General features: G+C 43.9%; 1 protein-coding gene across 1 annotated transcript; it reads left to right on the top strand.

The window, feature by feature from the left end:
• Positions 1-3,731: 3,731 nt before the first annotated feature.
• Positions 3,732-24,504, top strand: LOC101944980 (cytochrome P450 3A21-like). Its single transcript, XM_008164718.4, has 13 exons — positions 3,732-3,911; positions 8,402-8,495; positions 9,695-9,747; positions 12,074-12,173; positions 12,551-12,664; positions 12,982-13,070; positions 13,693-13,841; positions 16,205-16,332; positions 17,025-17,112; positions 18,277-18,437; positions 19,506-19,732; positions 22,449-22,611; positions 24,147-24,504. Exons 1-13 carry the CDS (start codon positions 3,841-3,843, stop codon positions 24,237-24,239), a joined length of 1,530 nt encoding a protein of 509 aa, XP_008162940.2. The 5' UTR covers positions 3,732-3,840; the 3' UTR covers positions 24,240-24,504.
• Positions 24,505-24,749: the final 245 nt, after the last annotated feature.

Below are 24,749 nucleotides of genomic sequence, written 5' to 3'. Positions count from 1 at the left end.
CTTAACTGTGTTGAAGTCCTTTACAATACCCCTTTTGCAAAGGAGCTGACAAATGGAATTCTTTTACATATATTTCAGTTGGAAGAAGGAATGTGGCAAAGTTGTCCCCTCTCCCTTTTATCTGTTGAGCACCTAGTCATAAGTCTAAGAAAGTAGTCCAGCATTGCAAGCCTACAAATAAACAAAAGGTATGCACAGAGCAAAAGAGTAGTTTGCATGCAGATGATTTTTAATGTTACTTGGGAATTATTATTATTCAGTCTTCCCTTGCTGGCATTAATAAACTGGTTTGGAGAATTATCAGGATGCCAAATCACTTGGAATCGACTCTCACATAATGGACATTTTTGAAAGATCATATGCTTTTTAAAATCTGCAAGGATATTACATACTCAGGCATGCACAACCTCTCCCATATACCCCATGCAGACACTACATAATAAAACCACTATGACATTATAAGGTGGTCGCTTCTTCCCTTTTCTTTGCGGGCAGAATTGAAATTGTTAAAATGAACACAAGGTGTTTATATTGCATTTGTTACCAATGGAGATCTCTGCTTTATTATTGAACCAGCTAAATAAGCTAATCACTTGAGGACTTGAGGAGCACTGTTAGGCCTTGGCTACACTTGCAAGTTACAGTGCTGTAAAGCCTCCCCCAGCGCTGTAACTCACTCCCCGTCCACACTGGCAGGCCACTTGCAGCGCTGTATCTCCCTGGGTACACCGCTGCAGGTACTCCACATCTCCGAGAGGAATAACAGCTGCAGTGGAGTGGCTATGACTCACGGGTGTGAGTATAAACGCTTGCAGCGCTGTACTAATCACCTTGTCAAGTGGCCAAACCTCTCCATTGTTGTGACCGGACTGCAGGAATGCAGAAGTGCCTGTTTCAAAGCTCGTACTACAGAGAAAAGCAAACAGTTTGCAACTGGCTTTGAATGAGTAAATGAATGAGCAGGGGGCCGGGAGTTCGGAACTTGCAAAATAGAGAGCTGACATGCTCCAAAAAGCACTCTCTCTCCCCCCCACACTCCCTGTCACAATCCACCCCACCCCCCCGTTTTGAAAAGCACGTTGCAGCCACATGAATGCTGGGATAGCTGCCCATAATGCACCGCTCCCAACACAGCTGCAAATGTTGCAAGTGTGGCCACACCACTGCGCTGGCAGCTGTCAGTGTGGACAGACTGCAGCGCTTTTCCCTACTCAGCTGTACAAAGACAGGTTTACCTCACAGCGCTGTATAGCTGCAAGTGTAGCCAAGGCCTTAGTAGTCCTAGAACAGGCATTGAGGCTCATAGCCTCATCACAGAAGACGGTTCCTGTGGATCCCCTGCTAGAGGATTTTCAAGGGATTTACCATCCCCCAGAGCTCCTCCCATAGCAATTTCTACAGGAGATCTAGGTTTGGAAATGAGAAAAGCTGACAGCCCAGTTTATGGCCTTCATCTTTGTTTGCATAAGATACCTCTTAGTTAATGAACTTTGCATGCCCTTATGATTACACCAGTTTGTTGACAGGATATGGTATTTACAATATCAATAAAAGCTAAAGGGACTCTGTCCTAACTTGAGGACTCACATGATTGACCTTTAAAAACAAAACGAATAGGACTATGGGGTATCAGCTCATCTCTGATTGCTTGGTAAAGAACTGGCTTCTGTGGAAAGCCAGGGAAAAAAATCAAGTCTACACTTCATATCCTGAACTGGGTCTGAGCAGTCTCAGGAGGTGGCATGCACAACCTTGGCAACTAACTCCCTGATCCTGGAGATGGCCAGTCACTGTTATTATAGAATCCTAGATAATAGGATTGGAAAATGCCTTTTGGATCACAGAGTCCAATCTCCCTGCATTAAGGAGAACAGGATACTAATTTGCCACATGCTTACCTAATCCTGTCATTAACTTGTCTACATAACACACGTAATAATTTTAAGACATTTGTTGTTAACAGGCATTAATCTGTGACTGATTTGTATCCAAAGCTCTCAGCAAAAGCCAGGGGAAAGTGGAAAGCAATACAGATCCTCCTGAAAGAAGATCAGATGCTGCCATTCATGGTGCTTTCTGGTGTTATCCACACATCACTCCAGCCATCAGCAAAATGACCTAGGAAACACCCAGATGTTTGATTCTCCTAATAACTATAACTTATATTGTAGTAGAATTCAGTACGGTCTTTTTTTTAAAAAGGCCAATTCTAATCAGTTAGCGTCAAGCAAATGTACTTGCATCAATGTTCTATTCTTAGTACAGCCCTAAATAATAATACAGGGCCAATCTACCTGAAGGACACTTGTTGCCCTTCCTACTGTTAAGCACAGCATGGTTAGAACTGCCGACCTTCCTACATAATAATCTTCTACAGAAAAATCTGTGTGGACAAGAAGCCCCTTCCATAAACACCAGAGAACACCTGTGCCAGTCTTCAGGGAGAGCCTAACACAGATATCTTTTAATGTTTTTGGTTGTCTGGCGCTTTTGTGTTGGGTGGGAAAGGGTTTATTGGATGGCTCTCCTCAAGTCTTGCTCACAAGTCCAAATTCTATGCAGTGCAACAGTGATGATGTTTAAATTGTGAACACCCCCACATTCATGAATGGGAAGTTCACTTTGTCACACTGGTATAAATCATGAGCAATGTCACCGGCATTAGCTTGGTGTAAGAGAGTGGAGAATCATGCCCATTGTTTCAGTCTCTCTGCCTGCAGACTCAGGAGGACATTACTGCATTGGTTCACATTAGATATGTTTTCTTCAGTAGGGCTAGCAACTTTTTTTTTTTTTATTAAAGTTTTAAATTTTGACTAAAAACTGATGGGACCACCAGAGATGTGATGGTATGGTTACTCCTACTCCTAACTCCTGCTCAAGCCAGCTCTGACTCCTGATTTTGGAAATGTTTTAATGGAAACAGGGTTTATTTTTTTAAATTGTACCTGTATTTATATTTATTTCCCTTAAGGAGACCAGAGGCTTTTGGATACGGATAGCTACTAAACAAACATAATTATCCTTAAATTTTTAAAACGACCTTATTATAATCTAAAAAGAGATGCTGTAGTTCAAACTGAAGTTATGCATTTGATATAGATATTATTGGATGAGGTTCTTTGACCTGTGTTATGCAGGAGGACAGGCTAGAGCAGGGATCGGCAACCTTTGGCACGCGGCTCGCCAGGGTAAGCACCCTGGCGGGCCGGGCCAGTTTGTTTACCTGCCGCGTCCGCAGGTTCGGCCGATTGCGGCTCCCACTGGCTGCGGTTTGCCGCTCCAGGCTAATGGGGGTGACGGGAAGCGGCGGCCAGCACATCCCTCGGCCAGCGCCACTTTCCACAGCCCCCATTGGCCTGGAGCAGTAAACCGTGGCCAGTGGGAGCCGCGATTGGCTGAACCTGTGGACGCGGCAGGTAAACAAACCGGCCCGGGCCGCCAGGTGCTTACCCTGGCAAGCCGCAGGCCAAAGGTTGCCGATCCCTGGGCTAGATGATCTGGCTTTAAAGTCTATGAGATTATCACCATAATAAAGGAACATCTATCACATAGGTTAGGAATTGCTGACAATTTATCATTGAAGTATTTGTTTTGAAGAAATTTAAAACCCTTGAGATTAGTTTCAGATGCTCTTACATCATAAGGTAACATAACCTTTCTGGATTTGCCACTTTCCACTCGCACTGGCATTTACTCCTCCCTCCCCTTTCACAAGGCTACTGCGTCACATGAGTAACAGACAAAATTGTGAAACTCTCTCCCATTTTCCCTAGTGTGCCGACCTAATCAAGGGCAGAGAAGAGTTAGACTAGTCAGAGAGAGGAGTACAGAGCTAAGATGAACTTCTTTCCATATTTCTCCATTGAGACCTGGGGTCTTCTGATCACCCTCCTCGTGCTCCTGATACTGTAAGTGAAGTTCTATACATTACTTCTCTTCTTGTGCTATGTTCTTCAAGATCTTGAGAACTGTCAATATCTTAATTCCAGTGGTCTCCTGAAATGCAACCTGCACTTCAGTCCTGTAGGACAGGGGTTCTCAACCTTTTTCTTTCTGAGGCCCCTGAACATGTTATAAAACCCCCACAGTCCAGCTATGCCACAACAACTTTTTTCTGCATATAGAAGCCAGAGCCGGTGTTAGGAGGTAGCAAGCAAGGCTATTGCCCAGGGCCCCACACTACAGGGGCCCCTGCAAAGCTAAGTTGCTCAGGCTTTGACTTCAGCCCCAGGTGGCAGGGTTCAGAGCCCCAGACTTCAGCCCCGCATGGTGGGGCTTCGGCTTCCTGCCCTGGGCCCCAGCAAGTCTAACACTGGCCCTGCTTGGCGGACCCCCTGAAACCGGTTTGCAGGCCCCCCAGGGGGCCCTGGACCCCTGGCTGAGAACCACTGCTATAGGATCTGTAGCCTGTGAACTCAAAGGGCTCTCTGGCTAGCAAACCTTTTTGAAAGACATATTGGCAAAGGGATGGTCCTGCCATCCTTAATCCAATCTAGGGAGATCTGCAAACAGAGTATTTTTGTGAATTGCTATTATCTGGTTACAAAGTATGAAGGTAATAACAATCCCCTTGTGATAGCGGGGGATACTTGTATTGATTCATGTATTTTAAGGCCAGAAGGGACCATTATGATCATCTAGCTTTGACCTTCTGCATAACGCAAGCCAAAGAATCTCCCCCCATATTTCTGCATCAAACTCATAACTTCAGTTTCAGCTATAGCAGATCTCTTAGAAAGATATCCAGTCCTGTTTTAAAGACAGCAACTGTTGGAGAATCCACCACATACCTAGGTAAGTTGTTCCTCACTATTAAAAGTTTGTGCTTTATTTCTAGTCTGAATTTTTCTAGCTTCAGCTTCCAACCTTTGGAATTCATTATACCTGTATCTGCTAGATGAGTTACAGAGCTGTCTACTAAGGTTTTGGTGGAGGTTATAATTTGCATGACAGTAGCACCAAACAGGATCACAGACCAGTTTTGCTACATGCTGTAGAAATACATAGTAAGAGATTGTAAACTCTGTGAGGCAAGCACTATCTTAAAGCTACTGTAGAGAGAGAATATGCAGTAAATAGAAGTATTTACATGTACAGCTCTATAAAAATGTACATACGTATATACACACACACAAACACACTTCAACACTAAAGAGTAGCAGAAAGACAATACAGGACAGCAACACCCAGGAGGGCAATCTGGAGGGTGGCAATGGGTCCTAGGTTTCTCACTTGCCAATGCTGCTCTTCCTTTAATGGCTTGAAGGGGACTGGGGTATGCATGGGGTTCTCGGAGAAATACTTCTGTAGCGGTTGGAAGTTCATTGCTTCTGAGAAGTTGCTGAGGGATCTTTTTATTAAGCCTGCTCCTCCCAACTACCTTCCTTGAGGCAGGAAAAGCAGCACAGATTTTCACAGAGCTAGAGACTGCAGGTTTTTAAGCACAGAGCCTAATGATTAATGTGGTCAATAGCACAGTCCATTTATCTGATCTACACTGGCCATTATCGAGCTCCTACAACTCAGTAATATCTGGCTTCCAAAACGGTGACCACCTAATTCTTGAACATCTTTGCATGACTTAGATTGAGGTGGGCTGTGCCAAGGACAAACCCTTCCTCCTGCCCCCATGAACTTTCTGCTCTTCAGTTTGGATCCTTTGCTGATCCAAACCCTGATCTTTTAACAAACCTGTCTCTAGGACTTCCCAGGTGTCATTTGGCTGCACCCCATGGCTATTCCGAACTTCCCTGTGACAACAGTGATAGAAGCTAAATCCTTCTGCTCTGAAAGTATAGCCCACTTGAAGGAGAATCTTTATTAGCTGTTAGAAGTATAGGGCAATACACAAGTTGTGATTCTACCCAGGGAAGGGCAATGGTTTGCCCACACACTAGCCAGTAGAGATAACTAAAAATGGGTCCAAATATTCACACAATCTTGTATCATTTTGTTCTTGACATTTGAAATGTTGACAAATTTGTTGAAATTTCAAATGCTGATATTTTTCACCCAGCTGTACTATCCATTTTTTTGTACTCCCTACACTGAGATTTGGAGTAGCTTAGATCCCAAACAAATCAAAATGCAGTGTTTTCTTTTTGTTTTCATATGAAAACTTCCTACTTACCTACAGGGATTAAATTGGAGCACCATTCCCCTTTCTCAAGGTGGAAAGGAACAGATTGGGTAGATCACATTACAGTTACAAGTGTGTTTGTTAGTCTGTAGTGTTCTGGCAACATTTCAAATTAGGTAATTCTACTCTGCTATCCTAAAATTCCCCTGTGATTTCAACTGGGCATGGAGTTTGTTACCATCTGTCATGGGAATCTTAAAACATTATACAAACATCAATGAATAAACCGTCCTGACAAGGTGTGAGGAAGAGAAGTACTGTCATCCCAATTTTGTATAATGGAAAGCAGAGGCACAAACAAGTAACTGATGTGCCCTATATCACACAGCAAGTCAGTGACAGACCCAGAAATAGAGCATGTCTCTCCTAACTCACAGGCCTGTTCTGTACCCACTGGTGACCAAGGCCGCCCAGAGGATTCAGGGGGCCTGGGGTCTTCCCGCCGCCGAATTGCCGCCAAAGACCTGGCACTTCGGTGGCGGGTCCCGGGGCGAAAGGACCCCCCCGCCGCAGGTCTTCGGGGCACTTCGGCGGCGGGTCCTGGAGCAGAAGGACACCCTGCCACCGAATTGCTGCCGAAGACCCAGAGCGGAAGAAGCTCTGGGGGCCCGGGCCCCGCGAGAGTTTTCTGGGGCCCCCAGTGCGAGTGAAGGACCCCTCTCCAGGGGCCCCAAAAAACTCTCGTGGGGGCCCCTGTGGGGCCCGGGCCAAATTGCCCCACTTGCCCCCCCCTCTGGGCAGCCCTGCTGGTGACTAGGCCATTGGGGGGAGGGATAGCTCAGTGGCTTGAGCATTGGCCTGCTAAACCCAGGGTTGTGAGTTTAATCCTGACCATTTAGGGATCTGGGGCAAAAAACTGGACGATTTAGTTGGGGATTGGTCCTGCTTTGTGCAGGGGGTTGGACTAGATGACCTCCTGAGGTCCCTTCCAACCCTGATATTCTATGAAAAAACTCCAGAGCTGGTAGCATTTCAGTGCTGGGTCAGTAAACTCCACTATTATCTCTATGCACCTGGGGGAAGGGCTAAGAATGCTGATGCTATTGCCTCCCATCTGAGTTTTCTGTACATTAAATCACAGTTGGGCTTTCAATGGACTTCTGCTGGTAGAGGTAGTTGAGGGAATGTGCTAAATTTGTGTATCACCATACATTTTTGGGGCAGCACTAGCCTGGAGGAGCCTCCAGTAGATGGAAGGATGTCGACACTTCCCACCACAACCGCCTCCTGCATCCAGACAGAGTTTGAGTCTAGGATTTACTGTGGCAGAATCTGGGATAGACGGTGGGGTGACTGTTGCTCAGTCTATAACTGCTTTGGGATCCTTTGCATGAATTATAAATATTGATAAACATCTTGTACAATTTCCAGTGTCAGTATGATGCACAATAAAATACAGCATCAGCAAGAGGTCAACCTTTCAATATACTCACCCTTTTTAAACCCCCACAACCCCCCTCCTTGTTCCGGCCTAAACAAAGCCTCTGCTAAGGTTTCCTTGGTAAACATTAGAGCTATAACATTCACCCAGTGATCAAGTTCTTCCATGGGAAGTTGGTAATCTCCATCCAGAAACAAATATTTTGAAAAGCTCTTTCAACACTGCCAAAGACAAGCTTCAAAATGCCACAGCCCAGATCTTTATAGAGAAGCAGAGAGCCCTGAGGTAGGAGGAATAGCTTTACACCAAAAAAAGGGTGCTTCAGAGGAGAGAAATCTGCAAAGCTGTCAACAAAATCCAAACAGAAACCCGTCAGACTAGGCTCCCCGACACACCACTGCACTAACATTGGGTTAAGCACTGGGAGAACAATACATGAAATTAAAGTGCAGCCTTATAAAAGCTCCGCTCAGGACAATGTCTGTCTAGGCTTTGGTTTGTCTGTAATAAACATATGTAAGCTTTTTCCCCCATGGTTCTCTCTCTCTTTATTGGCTCCTCTCCCTATGCTGGCAATGAGCCCAGAGAGGCTTCTCTTTTGCATTTTGCTAATGGCTTGAAGGACCCATTCTACTGGAGCAATTACTCCTTTATGAGATGATTACCTCAGGGCTCGCTCGTTGATGGTCCATTACAGCAGTGAAGCTTATCACTGGCTGTGTTTATTAAACAGATTTACAAAATACTAATTTTTGGACCAAATTTTCCACAGCCTCGTTCCTGTTATAGTGCAACAGCTCCGCTGCCCCTGGATAGCTTTGAGATCCAACAGCCTGTTGTCACTGTTCTGTGACCTTCACATTCTTATTATTTTACAGATATGGGATCTGGCCATATGGTACATTTAAGAAACTGGGTATTCCTGGGCCAACACCCCTGCCTTTCTTTGGGACCACCTTGGCGTATCGCAATGTAAGTGACTGAGGGCTCCAGAAATACACGTCCCTCATATTACAGTACCAAAACATTTACACAGCACTGATGGATATATCCTGTACAAGCTGCTCTGCTCGCACGTGGAAACCCAAGACAGCAGAGAGTCTCTGTAATGTAGACCATGACACCTATTCTGTACTGCTCAAGTAAAGGACCTGGTGGGACCTTGGTGCTAACTCAAAAAAGACAAACATAGATGTAGCTGGCTTGCAGACTCAACATTTACATTTACACCATTTTTTTGATACACCGTTTACTTACAGTCTCCTTAAGTTCAGGTTTGACATACGGGCACACATATGTGCCCGTATGTCAAACAGGCACAGATGGGGGGGAGGGATAGCTCAGTGGTTTGAGCATTGGCCTGCTAAACCCAGGGTTGTGAGTTCAATCCTTGAGGGGGCCACTTAGGGATCTAGGGCAAAATCAGTACTTGGTCCTGCTAGTGAAGGCAGGGGGCTGGACTTGATGATCTTTCAAGGTCCCTTCCAGTTCTAGGAGATGGGATATCTCCATTTATTTATATCCAATGATGTTCTTAGGAGGGTCTTGTTGCTCACAAGGTCATTGGGAGTCACACAGGCCTCAGGAACAGCCTATACAGGAGTCTTCTCAGCCCAGCTGCCAGCTTTAGCTTCACTTTCCCATCTCAGCAGGTTTCCTGCTTCCTCCTTATCTGGCACAGGCAAAGGAGAAGTACATGGCTCCTTCTTAAAAGGGCAGCATTCTGTCCCTTATGACCATTACACTCTATTTGCATAACAGGAAATTGTTTATTTATTAACTACTAAACTACTTGGGCATCTATTGGATTGTCTGAACGCCCTTGACCGAACATGGTAGAATATTCCCTTCCTCCAACCCATCCCAGGAATGACAGGTAGACCCACCAAGCAACAGGCAGACCCAGCAGACAGGCAGACCCATCAAGCCTACCCAGCTATGTTTGTGGTTTAAAAAAGAAATCACAGTAACGAACATCAGGATGAACTATGTGCACAGGTACATGTGTGATGTAACCATCAAAGTCAATGTGCATGTCTATCTGAGGGCAGCATTTGCTTATAATGTAGATCCTCAAGAGTCCCTAGGCTGTTTCTGCCATGTAGCTGCTGAAATTTCTGCCTGAGTACTCTTGCTCCACTTCTAATTCCATCTTAAAATTTCTTTTGCAGGGTACGGTGGACTTTGACAAAAACTGCTTTCAGAAATATGGGAAAATCTGGGGGTGAGTATTTGTACTAGACAGTATTTATCAGCTCAGGGTCTTTAAAGTTCACCCAAAAAATAAATCAGATGGTGAAAAAAAATCCACCAGAAGAGGCGAGCTTGACCTCATGTTATAGGCTAGGTCTACACGGGGGTGTGGGGGGTAGGGCGAGGGGGGGGGATATGTCGAATTCAGCTATGCTGAATTCGACATATCCTATTTGACTTACCCCGCTGTGAGGATGGCGGCAAATCGACCGCCACGGCTCCTCCGTCGACAGTGCTTACTCCTCCTGATGAGATGGGAGTACACGCGTCAATTCGGGGATCGATTTCTCCGTCTAGATGAGACGCGATAAATCAATCCCCGAGAGATCGATTTCTACCTGCCGATCCGGGCGGGTAGTGTAGACTAGCCCATATAGAGCTTAACCTGGATTGTCAGATGAAAGGTGTTCAAATTTGGATCCAAATGACTAGATCCTGCTTTCAGTGATGACAATAACAAAATTCCCATTGCCTTTAATAGGAAAAAGATCCAGCAGGGTTTATAACTCAGGTGTTCTATTCTCCTTGTTTAAAACCTGTGACAGGAGTATATATACCCCAGATACTCCACTGAGAAACAGCCATAATACTGTAGCTGATGGGTGCTATAGAGTCTGCCTTGTCACATCTGTCCTGACCCTGACCTGATGAAGGGCAATACATCTGCATTACCAACATTATGCATTGGATGTTCTGCATTGGATGTTCACATCACCTTTTGTCACTATGATTATAACTCAGGCTCTACACCTGGAACACACCTTGCTGTTTTCAGCAATGTATATATCTATTCACTGTAACAACTCTGAAAAAGTTTCAGAGTCTAGGGAAAATACCTTTAAATGCCCCCTCCATCCCCTCCCCCCCACAATTTTCTCTCCTTTTCCCCACAAACTTTCCTACCCATTAATTGTTATTATGTATTATTGTAGCACATAGGATCCCCAGTCATGGCCCAGGACCCCATTGTGGTAGGAGCTGTACAAACACAGAACAAGAAGACAGTCTTTGCCGCAGAGTTTATAATCCAAGAATAAGACAAAAGGACAAGGAAACAATGAGACAATACCAGTCAGCACGATAGGCAGTGGGTCTTCCACTCCGCCACTCCTATTTCTCTGAGCTCCCTCATCCTCCCTACAGCCTCCTCTGCCCTAGTCTCCTTCTACAACCCACATTACTCTGCTTCCCACCTCATTCTCCCTACAGCAGTCCACATATCCTTGCACCAGCCATCTTCCTGCCTTCTCTCCCTCCCATCGGCTCCTTACAATTCCCAATACAGAGCCCAGCCATGTTTCTTGAGGGTAGCCCATTGGAAACAATGTGAGGGAGCAAACATCTTTACTAGACGTGGCCTCACTTCTACATGCAAAGTAGGGAAATGGAAGCCATCTTCACTAAGGACGCCATCAGACTTCAAACACTTTGAAAGTAATGGGAAAGGGTGGGCATTCTGAAGAAGGGCAAAATTCATGAGTTTGATGCCAGAAATAAGTACACAATCAGAAACTTAACACAAATGCCTAAAATGTCAAGAGTTAACAACTAAGGTGCTGTGAATCATCAAACTGCCATGGATTGCAGTGGATGTCGTAGGTGCTCAGTCCCCTTTACACCTGGATCTTTTCTTTAAAATTTTGCAAAGAAACTTGAAGAAATCACTGTGTTATGAGTCAAGGTGACAGCCTACTGTACATTCTTTTTTGTAAAAAATTTTCCATGTCTATTCTATTTCTATATTGTAGAAATGCTCCCCAATGACACAGGACAAGGTGCGTGTGTCACAGAAAAACTTGTGTCCTTTGTCTGGTTTTGGAAAAATGTTTTCAGTACAAATTCTATTCTAGCTCCAGTGGGAATGAAGGGATTGATTTATGAAGAGAGATTAAGGAACTGAGTATGTATTGCTTGGCAAAATGAGGACTTGTAGGGAATGGTCTACATGTATTTGAAGGATGTAAACATCAAGGAGGCAGTGGTGGTATTTAGAGGAATTGAAAAAGACATAACTAGGAGGAATGGGATGAAATTAAATGAGCATCATCAACTTAAAAACCACACTTCTGTCTGCAAATCCTTTACCTATTGTTACTAGTAGCACCTTGATGACTATAAATGAAAGAGTAAAGAAAAAATATTCCTATTTTTCAGATCCAGTCATGTACTTTACTATAAAAAGCTCATGAAGACTAGATCTTGTGGCCATCATAGAAAACTTGATGAAGGCGCTTCCATTGAATTCATTATTTTCCATTGACAGTGGTGGGTTTTGCAATGTGTTATTTTTTCCATAGGCTTTACGATGGCAGACAGCCTGTGCTGGCCATCCTGGATTCTACACTCATTAAAACTGTGCTGGTGAAAGAGTGCTACACCACCTTTACCAACCGACGGGTAGGTTTCCAATCTTTAACCTTCTTCATTAAGACATAATAAAGTCTTAAACGAAAACAATCTCAATTACTGTTAGAAACACACAGTATTGGTATGCATTAGAGTCTCTTAGTATAGGAGAATGAATGTACATCTAGGATTAAGCTCATTTCCCACTGCGTGTCACTCCACTCCTGCACTAAAGAAAGAGGGAGGAAAAGTTCAGTTGGAATAGGGTACTTTGGTTGTCAAAGAAACCTGTTTGACTGCATTTCAAAAGTGGCTGAACCTATGAGGGTAGTTTACTGAACAAAACACTCAGAACAAATTCCACTCAGTTGGAACAATCAGTGAGAGCTAAATATGACCCTTTCTGTGCTTTGCCTTTTCCCCCCCAGGCATTTGGTCCAACAGGAGTGCTGAAGTCGGCTGTCTCCATCGCTGAGGATGAGCAGTGGAAGAGGATTCGCACTGTACTCTCTCCAACCTTCACCAGTGGGAAGCTAAAGGAGGTAAAACCCAGAAGAGCAGTCACAAACTAAACCGTTGGGTCAGTGCAGACAGCACTGAGGCAGAGATAGTCACAATGGTCTGGTCTCTTCTGTCAGAATCAGATTACTAAATCAGCTTGTTTCCTTTGCGCCTCCTAATGTAAAGAGGAAAAGGATTAACATGAAAATGCCAGAAAGCTGAAAGAGATGATGTTTGTGAATGTTTATGATTCTCCCCTAGGCTATTAGAAACCATGTTTTAAACAAGAGGAAAAGTTACTATATTAATTATCTATAAATAGGACATTTTTATTTATGGGTGCTGATTTATATTTCAGATGTTTCCCATCATGATGCATTATGGGAAGGTTTTGGTGAGAAATGTTCAGAAGCAAGTGGAAAAGGATGAACCCATAGCTGTTAAAGAGTGAGTAAATCTATCCTGCAAGGCTGGGACTTGTCAGACAACAGCTGTTGATATGGTGTGATTTTTAGATTTTGAGCTCTTCGAGGCAGGGATGGTGTCTGTCCGGGGCGCACCGATGCCCACCGGAGTGTAAATAATAAATGAAACTAATGGTAATAAAGTCATTGTCACCATACATGCAGCATGGGAGACAGAATTTAGCATACTTGGTTCCAATACCACAGATTTTACTATTGGAGCAAACAGAAACTCCACTGTTTTACTATTATGGCTTAACGGGCCACAGCCATTAGCTGACAAGATCATCACAACACTTGAGCAGGTCTGACTCCACCAGAATACCTACACATGAGCTAATAACTGTGTAATACCCCGAGGGAGATTACGAGATTCTAGCCTATGCAAGTTCTGAATGAGGGTTTATGGAAATTTGTCCGTTTCCTGACTGATGCAATGCCAGTATTGCGTATCTTTCTTTGTTTTCAGAAGAAGGAAAGAGGATTCCTCCTGAGGGTTTTGTTTTCTTTAAGGAGGTATCATATGGGAAGCAAGTGAAAGGTTATAATCACCTGTTTCAAACGTTAAGTCCATAATCCGTATTCTATTTTCCATCTTTTCTCAGTGTGTTTGGTGCCTACAGCATGGATGTTATCACTAGCACTTCGTTTGGTGTGAATATTGACTCCATGAACAACCCCCAAGACCCATTTGTGAAGGAGGCTAAGAAACTAGTGAAGTTTGACGTCTTTTCCCCGCTCTTTGTTTTGATATGTAAGTTGGCTCCTGCTCATTGAAAACTTTAGCCAAGTTTGTGATCCTGACGTTCAGTAAGGATGAGTGGAGCAACAACAGTACATACTGCTCCATTCCATAACTTAGCTAATGTCTAGGGAAACTAAACTCTCCACCTTGATTGCTTAGTCCTGCCATAAGTACAGGAGACTGGACTAGATGACCTCCTCAGTCCCTTCCAGTCCTATGATTACACTAGGATGGTTTTATCTGTGTCAAATTATACTCATTTATACCCATGCTATGCCCAATGGCTATGGTAATCTCTAGAAGAGACAAGATTTTCTGTAGTCAGTGGAGTTGTGTTGACACACAAGACCAAAATTTGTCAATTCTATTGTATAGCAGGTAGGAAGGGTCACAACAGTGTAGTGGAGATTTGGAGCTGGTTCCTAGGGTATGGGACAATAAAGAGTTTGAGAACGTTCAAGCCAGTCTGAAACAAACTTCAAAAGCTTTCAGAATATTGTTATGAGCTGGGTGAAACCTTGTTATGGGCTGAGGTAAAGCCTCATTCAAGCTGAAGTGTGAGCGTGTCCTCCCTTTAAGATAATTGTGAGAGACATTTAAGGGGCCACACCTAAACCAAAGCCTAATACGGTGTGCCCAGAAACTAGCACCGCAGGGGTAATGGGTTCAGCTGGGTGTGTGACCAGCAGGTGAGGGAGTACACACAGATACTGAGGCCACAGTCAAGAACAGAGAGAGGAAGAGGAAAAGAGCCAAGAAAAAGCCAAGCACGAGCCTGTAAGCACAAATTTGGTCCTGGAAAAAGCTAGAGCGCGCTTTTGGGTCTGATGTTGGCCACAGAGGCTTGGGGGCTGTTAGCTAAGAAACTGCTCCTTTTGTTCTTGGTTCCTTCTGCATTCAGAGAGAAAGGACTTTGTAAACAAACAAAACTGCGTCAAACAAATGCCTGATTATCACGTTTCTACTTCCAGCCCCAAATCTTGACTAGCTGCTCAGGACAAAAAAGGGCAACAATATTTTCATCCTGAGTACACCATGCTTTTGTTATTAGTTCGGTTTTTCCAACGATTTCTTGGGGCGGGAAGCTATTTCTGTGGAACATTGCTAGTGCTAGCTGGAGGAATGTCCTGCACTCCCACAGTATAATCAACCCCAGTCTCAACGGCAAAAAGACACCAGACACACATGGCTTGAAAGCAGGGCTGAATTAGGGGCTGCAGCCCAGGGCCAGAGGCTAAGAGGGGCCCTGGTGCAGCAGGGCTCAGGCAGGTTGCCTGCATGCTGTGGCCCCACACCGCTCCCAGAAGGGGGAGGCAGCTCTGCACACTACCCCTTCCCCCAGCACCATCCCCGCAGCTCCCATTGGCCAGGAACACTGTTCCCTTCCCCCCAGGGGCACACACAGCTGGGCCAGCAGCCGCCTCTTCCAGGAGCTGCGTGGGGCCACGGCATGCAGGCAGCCCTGCTGTGCCTCTGGCCGGGAGCCACCTGTGGTAAGCGCCTCCCGGCCAGAACCTGCAGCTCACACCCCTCCTGCACCCCAACCCCGACCCCAAACTCCCTCCCAGAGCCTGCACCCCAACACTCTGCCCCAGCCTGGAACCCCCTCCTGCACCCAAACTCCCTCCTGGAAAGAAACTAATATGACAGCTGTTCTAAGGTAAGAAGGAGGCTATTTTGAATTAATTTAACTATATTCTACATGTTTTAAGACTGAAATGTAACCACAGAACAGCTTTATATCAATTAAAAGGCAAGTTTAGTATAGTGTTAATAGCCTCGATGCCATAATTGTGATCATTTTGTTTTAAATTAGGAAAAAGACTTGTACACGGGGCCCCATAAAAATCTAATAGCCCTGGCCCACAGGAGAGTTAATCCGACTGGAATGTTCTTGGGGCAGGTATTCATATACCGGGCTAAATGGTAGCAGTGCGGCAGGAACCTTAGTAAGAGGTAGTGTGAAACTGCATTGCCCCAGGCAGAGCTCAAGCAGGAACTGCGTTTGAGGAGGGACTATCCCTCTCAACTCCCTGTTGCCTTTGGGTCGTACACAAACTGTACCATGTCAGCACACCTGCCTATGTAAATGGGAGCAGTGCCCATTTGCTCCAGGGGTGAATTGGGCACTAGGTTGCTGCTATCTGGAGCTGAATTTGAATCACTATACTAGCTCAGTGCCTGGTTCAGCTAAGAATGTCATTTGGATCCTAACAGCCAAATAAGAAAATCTGGATTCTGAACCATTCAGAAAAGGGTCTAAATCTTGTCAAATTTATTGTTCTGATTATATTTTTCCATTGATACCTTAAGGAAATGGATTTTTTTGCCCAGGTTGCCTGACTCTCACAATGAATTTCTCTCTGCTCTAGCTATATTTCCATTCCTTACTCCTCTTCTTGATATGCTGAATGTGAACATTTTCCCAAATGATGCCCTGGAATTCTTCACACGGTCAGTCATCAAAATAAAGGAAAAGCGCAAGAGAGACACACCCATGGTAAGGAAGACTTCTCCAATGATGGAACCAAAGAATATTATCCATTCAGTTAGCCCACGTGAAAAATTCTTCACGTGACAGCATTGAAAATGCAACTAAAGTCAAATAATGACCAGAAGCCAGCACAACACCACCCCCAGAATTTTGCTTGAACTAAAGTCTCAGCAGAATCACAGAACAGAATGAATGCAGCAGTGATCTCGGGCTACCTCAGGGTAAAAGCAACTGCAGTTTGGGCTTGCAATGCTTTTGATTTGACAGCAAACTGGCAGAAGATGTGATCACCCATAGAGTGGACTAGAGACGCTGGAGCAGAGAGAGGGAGAGATACTGCTGAGTAAGCAGTAGATATAGTAATGACTACAAATACTCAATATTCAGCAACATGGTCCCCATAAAAGACGTGGTCTTCACACCAAAGATAAGAGGACAGAGTCACTCTTATTACCCTGCAGGACTTCCTCAATCCAGTCCCAGGGAGAATATTAAACCCTATCGTAGAGGGTTCTGAAATACACTTACTCTATTATTTCCCCCGAAATTGTAAAGTCGCATAAGGATGCCAAGTAATCTGGACTCAAGAGGTTTAGCTCTGTAGTTCCAGGCTCTACTCAGTGCTTCTTGTGAGAATGAGAGTCCAAGTCTGCTGTCTTTGCCGTCAGCTGTCTTCTAAATGTTACTTCTCTCCCCAGAACCGAGTGGATTTCCTGCAGCTGATGATTGACTCCCAAAATTTAAACACCAGTCACGAGAGCAATGGGTTGAATCACCCAAATAAAGGTAAAAACCATGAAGTTATTTATAACTGAGTGCCTTTGGAGGCTCCTGGACTGAGGGGAATAGGATTGTTCATCCTGTTCAGCTGGGGAGAAGATTTATACTCATTCATGTGCACATTTGCACAACAGTGTTATATAAAATAGGTAACTTGTCTCCTTTCCTGGAGTTTAAAAAAAAAATGCATTCCATGGCATCTTCTATAGCATATTAGTTAGGGCTGTTCAATGAAAGATACTGGGGTGGTATGTACCAATATACCCAGGGACAAACTGTCCCTCCTCACTTCCCCAAATATTTGTCAGCAATGTATTTCTTATCACTATGAGCAAATATTCTCAGTTCTTTTCAGGGGTGGATGGAGGCAGGTGATCTGAGAGATTTTCCCCCTTTTTTCTTTTCTCACATCCTCAAAAAGCCCCACATCTGACACCCCTTCTCTGACTAAAGGGGACAAAACACAGCTGGCCCTGGAGCCCAGTAATTGACCATTCATTAACTAGCAGGGTCATTTCAGAGGGACACAGGGACTGAATTTACTCTCCCTGTAGAACTCAAGTCTTGGGGTGAGGGATGAGCTTGAGATCCAAACACAGACATTCTCATTTTAACCCCTTCAGTAGTCTTTTCCCTGCTCTACAGGCTACAAGGATGAGATGATTACACCAACTCCAGACCAAGGTCTCTGCCTCATGCTCCAGGTTTAGGGCTATAGTGAGCTCACTGACCTTACATCAGACTCCCTGCCGAACAGGTTCACCTGGCCACAGGGTGATGCATACACCCGTAATTTCTTTAGGCCCTGCTGCATTAATCAGGAGAACCTTTCATAGGGATTGTGGCAGGATTATATAGGTTACATGATTTTTTTTTATTATAGCAAACTATAATTATAATACCTGCAGAAGAACAGCAAACTTGACTTTCTTGTTTTGACTGGTGTTTTCTGAATAAGCCAACTCTCAATACCAGGGACTCAAATCAATTATTAGCATCTAATTCACCTACCTCAACCCTGTGCTCCTGCACATGGGACAATAAGAGAAACCTTCCTCATCTGTGTGTATGTATATAAAATACAATATGTATTGTGCCACAAACAGCACAGTCTACATACTGTGCATTTGGACTTCACCTTTTCTGCCTGTTTTTAATCTCCTTTCACAGTCCTGACTGATACTGAGATTCTGGCACAAGCAATTATCTTTATTTTTGCTGGCTATGAGACCACCAGCTCCATTCTTGGCTACATAGTTTACAGTCTAGCTACTCACCCCGATGTACAGCAGAAGATGCAGGAGGAGATTGACTCTGTTCTTCCCAACCAGGTAAGAATATTGGATGTAGCGTCTCTTTATGGGAAATCCCTCTTCTCTAGTTCAAAGTCAGCAACACTGTTCTTTAAAGAAATTAAATGGTTGTATTAAAAATAATAATAATTAATGGAGATATCCTATCTCCTAGAACTGGAAGGGACCTTGAAAGGTCATTGAGTCCAGCCCCCTGCCTTCACTAGGCAGGACCAAGTGCTGATTTTGCCCCAGATCCCTAAGTGGCCCCCTTAAGGACTGAACTCACAACCCTGGGTTTAGCAGGCCAATGCTCAAACCACTGAGATATCCCTCCCCCAATAGTCTAAGTGTTGATTCACCACTGCTTTGGGAGCTCAGAAGGACACAGTGAGAAGACAATATAAGAAATCTTCACCAACCCACATATAAGTCTTCTCTGTATCTGTTTGTCTTTATGTCTCCCCCTTCCACCAACTTCATTCATTTATCTCTCATCAAAATCCCACCATTCAACAATGCATATTAAAAGGGACAATTTACCTCTGTTTTCTTAATCCTGCTATTCAACAATAAGGCATTTATAGGGCAGAGGCAAAGGAGGAGGGAAGGGGCAATTGTAAGAAGAGAAAGCACATGCACAGTATTGAGGGGGGATTGGCTGAGAGATATGGAGCAGTGACAGGGCAATAAGGTAACTCATCGCATTTTCACAGGTACCAACTTGCGTTTATAATCTCTTACATTGGGCTCCTGTACCAGTCTCTCTCCACTGAAGCCACTTTTCACCAATATTTTGGCCACAGCAAGAGGCTCAGAACTGCCGATTTTAACTACAAGCCTTGTTTTCATACAGCTTGTGTGTTTAAGGGGGGTCTCTTTCCATCTAAGCTTTCAGTATAAGCAAAATGGGCACCGATTCCTGTTCACCTTGATTTTCCTGTCCTCAATGTAAGTTAACTCCTAGCTTTACCCCCAGTATACGTAGGACACGTCCTGTGACAAGAGATAAAACCACGCTGTCCTCCCCAATTTAACACTGATCAGATTAAAACTAGCTGTGTAAACTCCCCCATGCCTGACAAACATTTTTGCTTTCCACTAAAGGCGCCTCTCACTTATGATGCCCTGATGCAGCTGGAGTATGTCGACATGACAGTGAGTGAAACCCTCAGGCTCTTTCCTCTCGGAGGGCGAATTGAAAGGGTCTGCAAGAAAGACGTAGAGATAAATGGAGTGAGCATTCCCAAAGGCACTGTGGTTATGATCCCACCCTACCTTCTGCATCGTATCCCAGAATACTGGCCAGAACCAGAGGAGTTCAGACCGGAAAGGTACAGAACCTATATTTATAGGGAAGAAGTAATATACAGTACCGACATCTTTAAATATCAGTCTCTTGCAAAGAAATTCCTTGTCATGTTTAACCTTCATAACTGTAACTAGACAGGCAGAGAGTCTTCAGAGAATATCAAAATACTTGCTCCTGCCAATTGCAAAATCCCCATCAACTTCAACAGGAGCAAGATTATACGCCCAATATGAGCAACTGTGTCTGAGTTTTACTGGTCTTTCATTTATGAACTCAATGCTGACGTCTCCAAGGTGCCACCCCTCTTTATAACAGTCACATATAGAAGATATAGAGAAACATTTGGCCTGGTCCAGCTGACGGACGTCTATGGCCCTGCACTTACACTTTACAGTAACCTGACCAATGACAGACCATGCCATGATGAGGTGGTACTGCTGCCATGCAATGTGATATGACAACCTCATTAACAGCTAGAAGGTGAACATAACTGGTAATCACAAGCACTCAGATGTTTTAAGGACTATCAACTGAACCTCCACAGGAAAACTTGCATCCTATGGGAGCAGATTGTCAGCTCAGTTTCTTTGTTTTGGCTGTTCACTTTCCTGTCCTGCCGGAGGTTGAAATTCATTTCTGACACCACTGGACGCTTCAACGTACCTTGTCAAGTTTCTAAGGCCAAACAGATATAATCAAAAGTGTGCCCAAAAGTCAGGATCTTCTTGTCCAAAAAAACCCACTGGCTTTTATCATTTCAGATTAAGAAGGCATTACATCTTCCATTAGCCAGTGAGAGGGTGTCATGATTGCACACACTTGAGAAGGTCTGACATTTCATCTGGTAGAGACCAGCAGTGTAAACTCCCTATCAGTACATCAATTATACTTCACACCCCTATAGCATTTTCCACCAGAGGATTTAAAAAAAAAAACTATACAAAAATTATTCAGTTAAATCTCACAACACCCATGTGAGGGTCAGAGTCCAAGACAGGCCAGAGGGAAAATCAAGAGACAGGCATCAGTAAGCAGGCAGGGTCCAATTACTGGGAGGTCAGAGTCCCAGATAGGCCAGAGGATAAACCAAGAGTCAAGCAAGGTCAAAAGCCAGAGTCTGAGATCTCTCGCACACAGGGTTTGAAGCAAGACAGAAAGGCAGTCTGTACTGTTATTCAGACAACTCCCAGTCATGGCTGCCTGGTTTAAGTACCAGTGCCAGCCAATCAGTGGACTTCAAGGAGCTGCCACTCAGGATCTTCTGGGCAGTACTTCCTGCTGGGCTCAGCCTTACAGGGCCCTCCAACAGGAGCCCAACCTCCTGTGGAGGCATCAGGGGACCACAATCCCAGGTTTTAGCCCTGCAAGTTCTTACAGCTAGCCCCTGGGCTTTCATGAAACTTTGCCAACCTTTTCCATGTGTCAGGGTTCCCTCCCCACTCTGAACTCTGGGGTACAGATGTGGGGACCCGCATGAAAGACCGCCTAAACTTATATTTCACCAGTTTAGGTTAAAAACTTCCCCAAGGCACAAATTCCTTTCCTTGTCCTTGGACGGTATCACTGCCACCACCAAGTGATTTAAAGAAGCATTCAGGGAGGGGCCACTTGGAGCCCAACCCCCCCCCTCCCCCCCAAAATATCCCCCCCAAACCCCTTCATCCCCTTACCTGGGGAGGCTTGAGAATAATATACCAACCAAATAGGTTAACAAGGTGAGCACAGACCAGACCCTTTGGTTTTTAGGACACTAAAACCCAATCAGGTTCTTAAAAGAAGAACTTTATTATAAAAAAAGTAAAAGCAGCACCTCTGTAAAATCAGGATGGAAGGTAATTTTACAGGGTAATAAAAAGACTTAAAACACAGAGGATTCCCCTCTAGGCTTAACTTTAAAGTTACAAAAGAGGAATAAACCTCCCTCTTAGCATAGGGGCATAGGGAAAATTCACAAGCTAAAACAAAAGATCATCTAACACATTTCCTTGCTATTACTTACAATTTCTGTAATTTTAGATGCATCATTTCAGTAGGAGCTGGATTACCTACTTAGTCTCTGTCTTTGTCTCAAGAGGGAACACACAGAGAGCACAAACAAAACCTTCGCCCCCCCCCACCCCCCAACCCCTGATTTGAAAGTATCTTCTTTCCCCATTGGTCCTTCTGGTCAGGTGCCAACTAGGTTAATGGAACTGATTAACCCCTTACAGGTAAGTGATTTTGTACCTGTGGCCAGGAGGGATTTGATGTTACTGCATACATAAAGGTTGTTACCCTTCCCTTTATATTTATGACACCATTTGACACACTCTCTTCCCCACCCAAACTCATCCCCAAGATTCATTCCTGCCTGAAACAGGGCAGTTCAGCCATTCTTCAGGACATCCTCTGTAGAGGCCAGCAAGGTCCCTGGTGCTGTGAAGCAACCCCTGACTTTACTTTCATGAAGTTCCCATGAAGTCCTGGGGAGAAAGGATAGAACTTTGATCTTGAACTGAAATTCCCCCATATGGCAAGGGGCTGGGTAACTGTTAGACCATTCATGTGGCAAATACAAGTTATTTCTAAAATCAGATCATGTTTCTGTACCCCAAAACCAAGCATGTTGTCTATAAAAAAAGACATTTCAGGTGAAGTCATCCCTGGGGTAGCTCTGCTGAAGTCAATGGAGTTACAGCAGGCAAGAATTTGCGTCTCAGTTCCTGTATAAACGCTCATGTGCTTGTATCTGGAACCAGGTTCAGTAAAGAGAACAAAGAGATGATGGATCCTTATATATACCTGCCCTTTGGAGCTGGACCCAGAAACTGCATTGGAATGAGGTTTGCTGTCCTCTCCATGAAAATTGCTATCGCCAGTCTGCTGCAGAATTTCACCTTCAGACCCTGCAAAGAAACTCCGGTGAGAAATCCAGATTTATATGCAGTTATTTACAAAAACAGTTAATATAAAACTGCCTCAATTTATTTGGCTAGAACAGTGGAATATAGTGCAAGAGAAATATGCAACACAAGATGTAAAGTGTACAGGTATAATACATGGCAGACTATACACCATATTCAATGCGCATAATGTGAAGTAGTCTGAAATTTACAATGGAATATTCTGAAAGGGAAAAGAGACTGTCTAGGAGAGAGAAATTAGAGGGCAGAGGAGAGTGAGAAGGATTAATCAGTTTTAGTGGAAACCTTCAAGTACATTAGTTGATATCAGCATAGTGGTCCAGACAGAAATGAAATGACTTGACTCATATCCAGTTGAACAACAAAACAAGGACTCATTGATAGTGTAAGTCCCTAAGCAGCTTAAGGTGAGGTTTCTGCAAATCATGGCTCATCCTTCATCTATTTAGTAAAGTGGCCCCTTTGAAGTCCAAACCCCTTTTGCTTTTGCTTAGTTGCCTACATAACATTTTCCTAAGAAAACAATGTCTCGAGTCAAAATATTGCCAGACTTCCAATGCAAAGTTATAACCTGCTTTGACAAATATTAAGATCACAGGCTTTAAACATTTTTAGCAGGAAACAAGCTCTTGTAGAGATGAACACTACATATCTGAAAGCCAAAGGCCTTCACAAACCATAACCAGGAGTACTATAACGCAGACATACTGTGACACAGACATATTAGAGAAAGGATTTCATCGAGAATCTGTCATTCCCTGGAACTAGGAACCTTGCTATTCAGAAATGCACATTTATCTCCTTCCCTGAACATCATGAAGAAATATTTAGTTGTGAGTCATGGAGACAAAGGGAGCAAGGGACTGTAAGAATGATCATAAATAATCAATCTCCACAAATAACATTTCAGTAGGTGCCCATATAATCATCCAAAAGTATTATCTCTTGGACAATTTGTTATATTGTCCAAGAGATAATAGGCAAGTGAATGTTTGTTATTGGTTCATTTAGTTTCATCAGGACTCAACTCACTTCCTTGCACTAGGACTACACAGAAAGAGACCATTCTACCTAAAGGCAGTGATATATATGCTGATAGTTTCAATTTTACCTTCACCAAATCCTAGCCAAAATGTTAATGGAATACCGTGACTTGCAAAATAAGCCATTTGGATATGTGGTTTGGTCCAGGCCCACCTCTACCCAAAAATCAGGCAAACCTATTCAATATGAGTTTCATTTAGAGATTTTGGCTTAGTTTAAACCTACAAGTCAACTAAACCAGTGGTAGAGGGAGGGCTGCAAACCCCAGGAGATTTGCATGAAGCCACTGTGAATTGAAACATCCACGTTTCGCACAAATCTTGTAAACTTCAAACAGGGAAAACCGAGGACCCAGACATACAAGGGTTTGTGTTCCTGAGTAGGCCAGAAACAGTCCTATTCCCAAGGACAAAATGCCTCTGTCCTATGTTCCCTTTTTATCTGTCTTTTATTGAGTGGGATCTAAATGATCTTCTCTAATTACTGCAGATACCTCTCAAACTGAGTTCAAGAGGATTCATAACTCCAGTGGAACCTATCATTCTGAAGTTGGTCCCCAGAACCACAGTATCGAAGGAGTAAAATCCAGTGGAGTTTTATAGCAGCTTTTCAGAGGCCAATAGCTGCTATACCAACAGATGTTCTACACGTTATTCTGGGAAGCTAATGTAGACACAGAAGAGTTTAATTCAGAAATGCTAACTATTTACGCTAAACTATCTGTTCAATCTTGTATTTAGCTGTGACACACTTGAGTACCTTTCCCAGGCCTGGAGAGGAGCTCTGTGTAGCTGGAAAGCTTGTCTCTCTCACCACAAAATTTGGTCCAATAAAAGATATTACCTCACCCACCTTGTGTCTCTACTATCCTGGGATCAATATGGCTACAACAACACTGCACACAAAAAGCATGTTTGTCAGAAATGTAATCTGAGTCACTGGACAGTAACTATACAGTAAAGTTACTTGCATCTGAAGAAGTGAGGTTCTTACCCACGAAAGCTTATGCTCCCAATACTTCTGTTAGTCTCAAAGGTGCCACAGGACCCTCTGTTGCTTTATACAGTAAAGAGCTTTTCTAATTCTGATTGT

Source organism: Chrysemys picta, chromosome 10 (assembly GCF_011386835.1).
Source record: "Chrysemys picta bellii isolate R12L10 chromosome 10, ASM1138683v2, whole genome shotgun sequence".
NCBI lineage: Eukaryota > Metazoa > Chordata > Testudines > Emydidae > Chrysemys > Chrysemys picta.
Note: the sequence above shows the minus strand (reverse complement) of the source record. Positions and strands in the feature narration are given on the sequence as shown.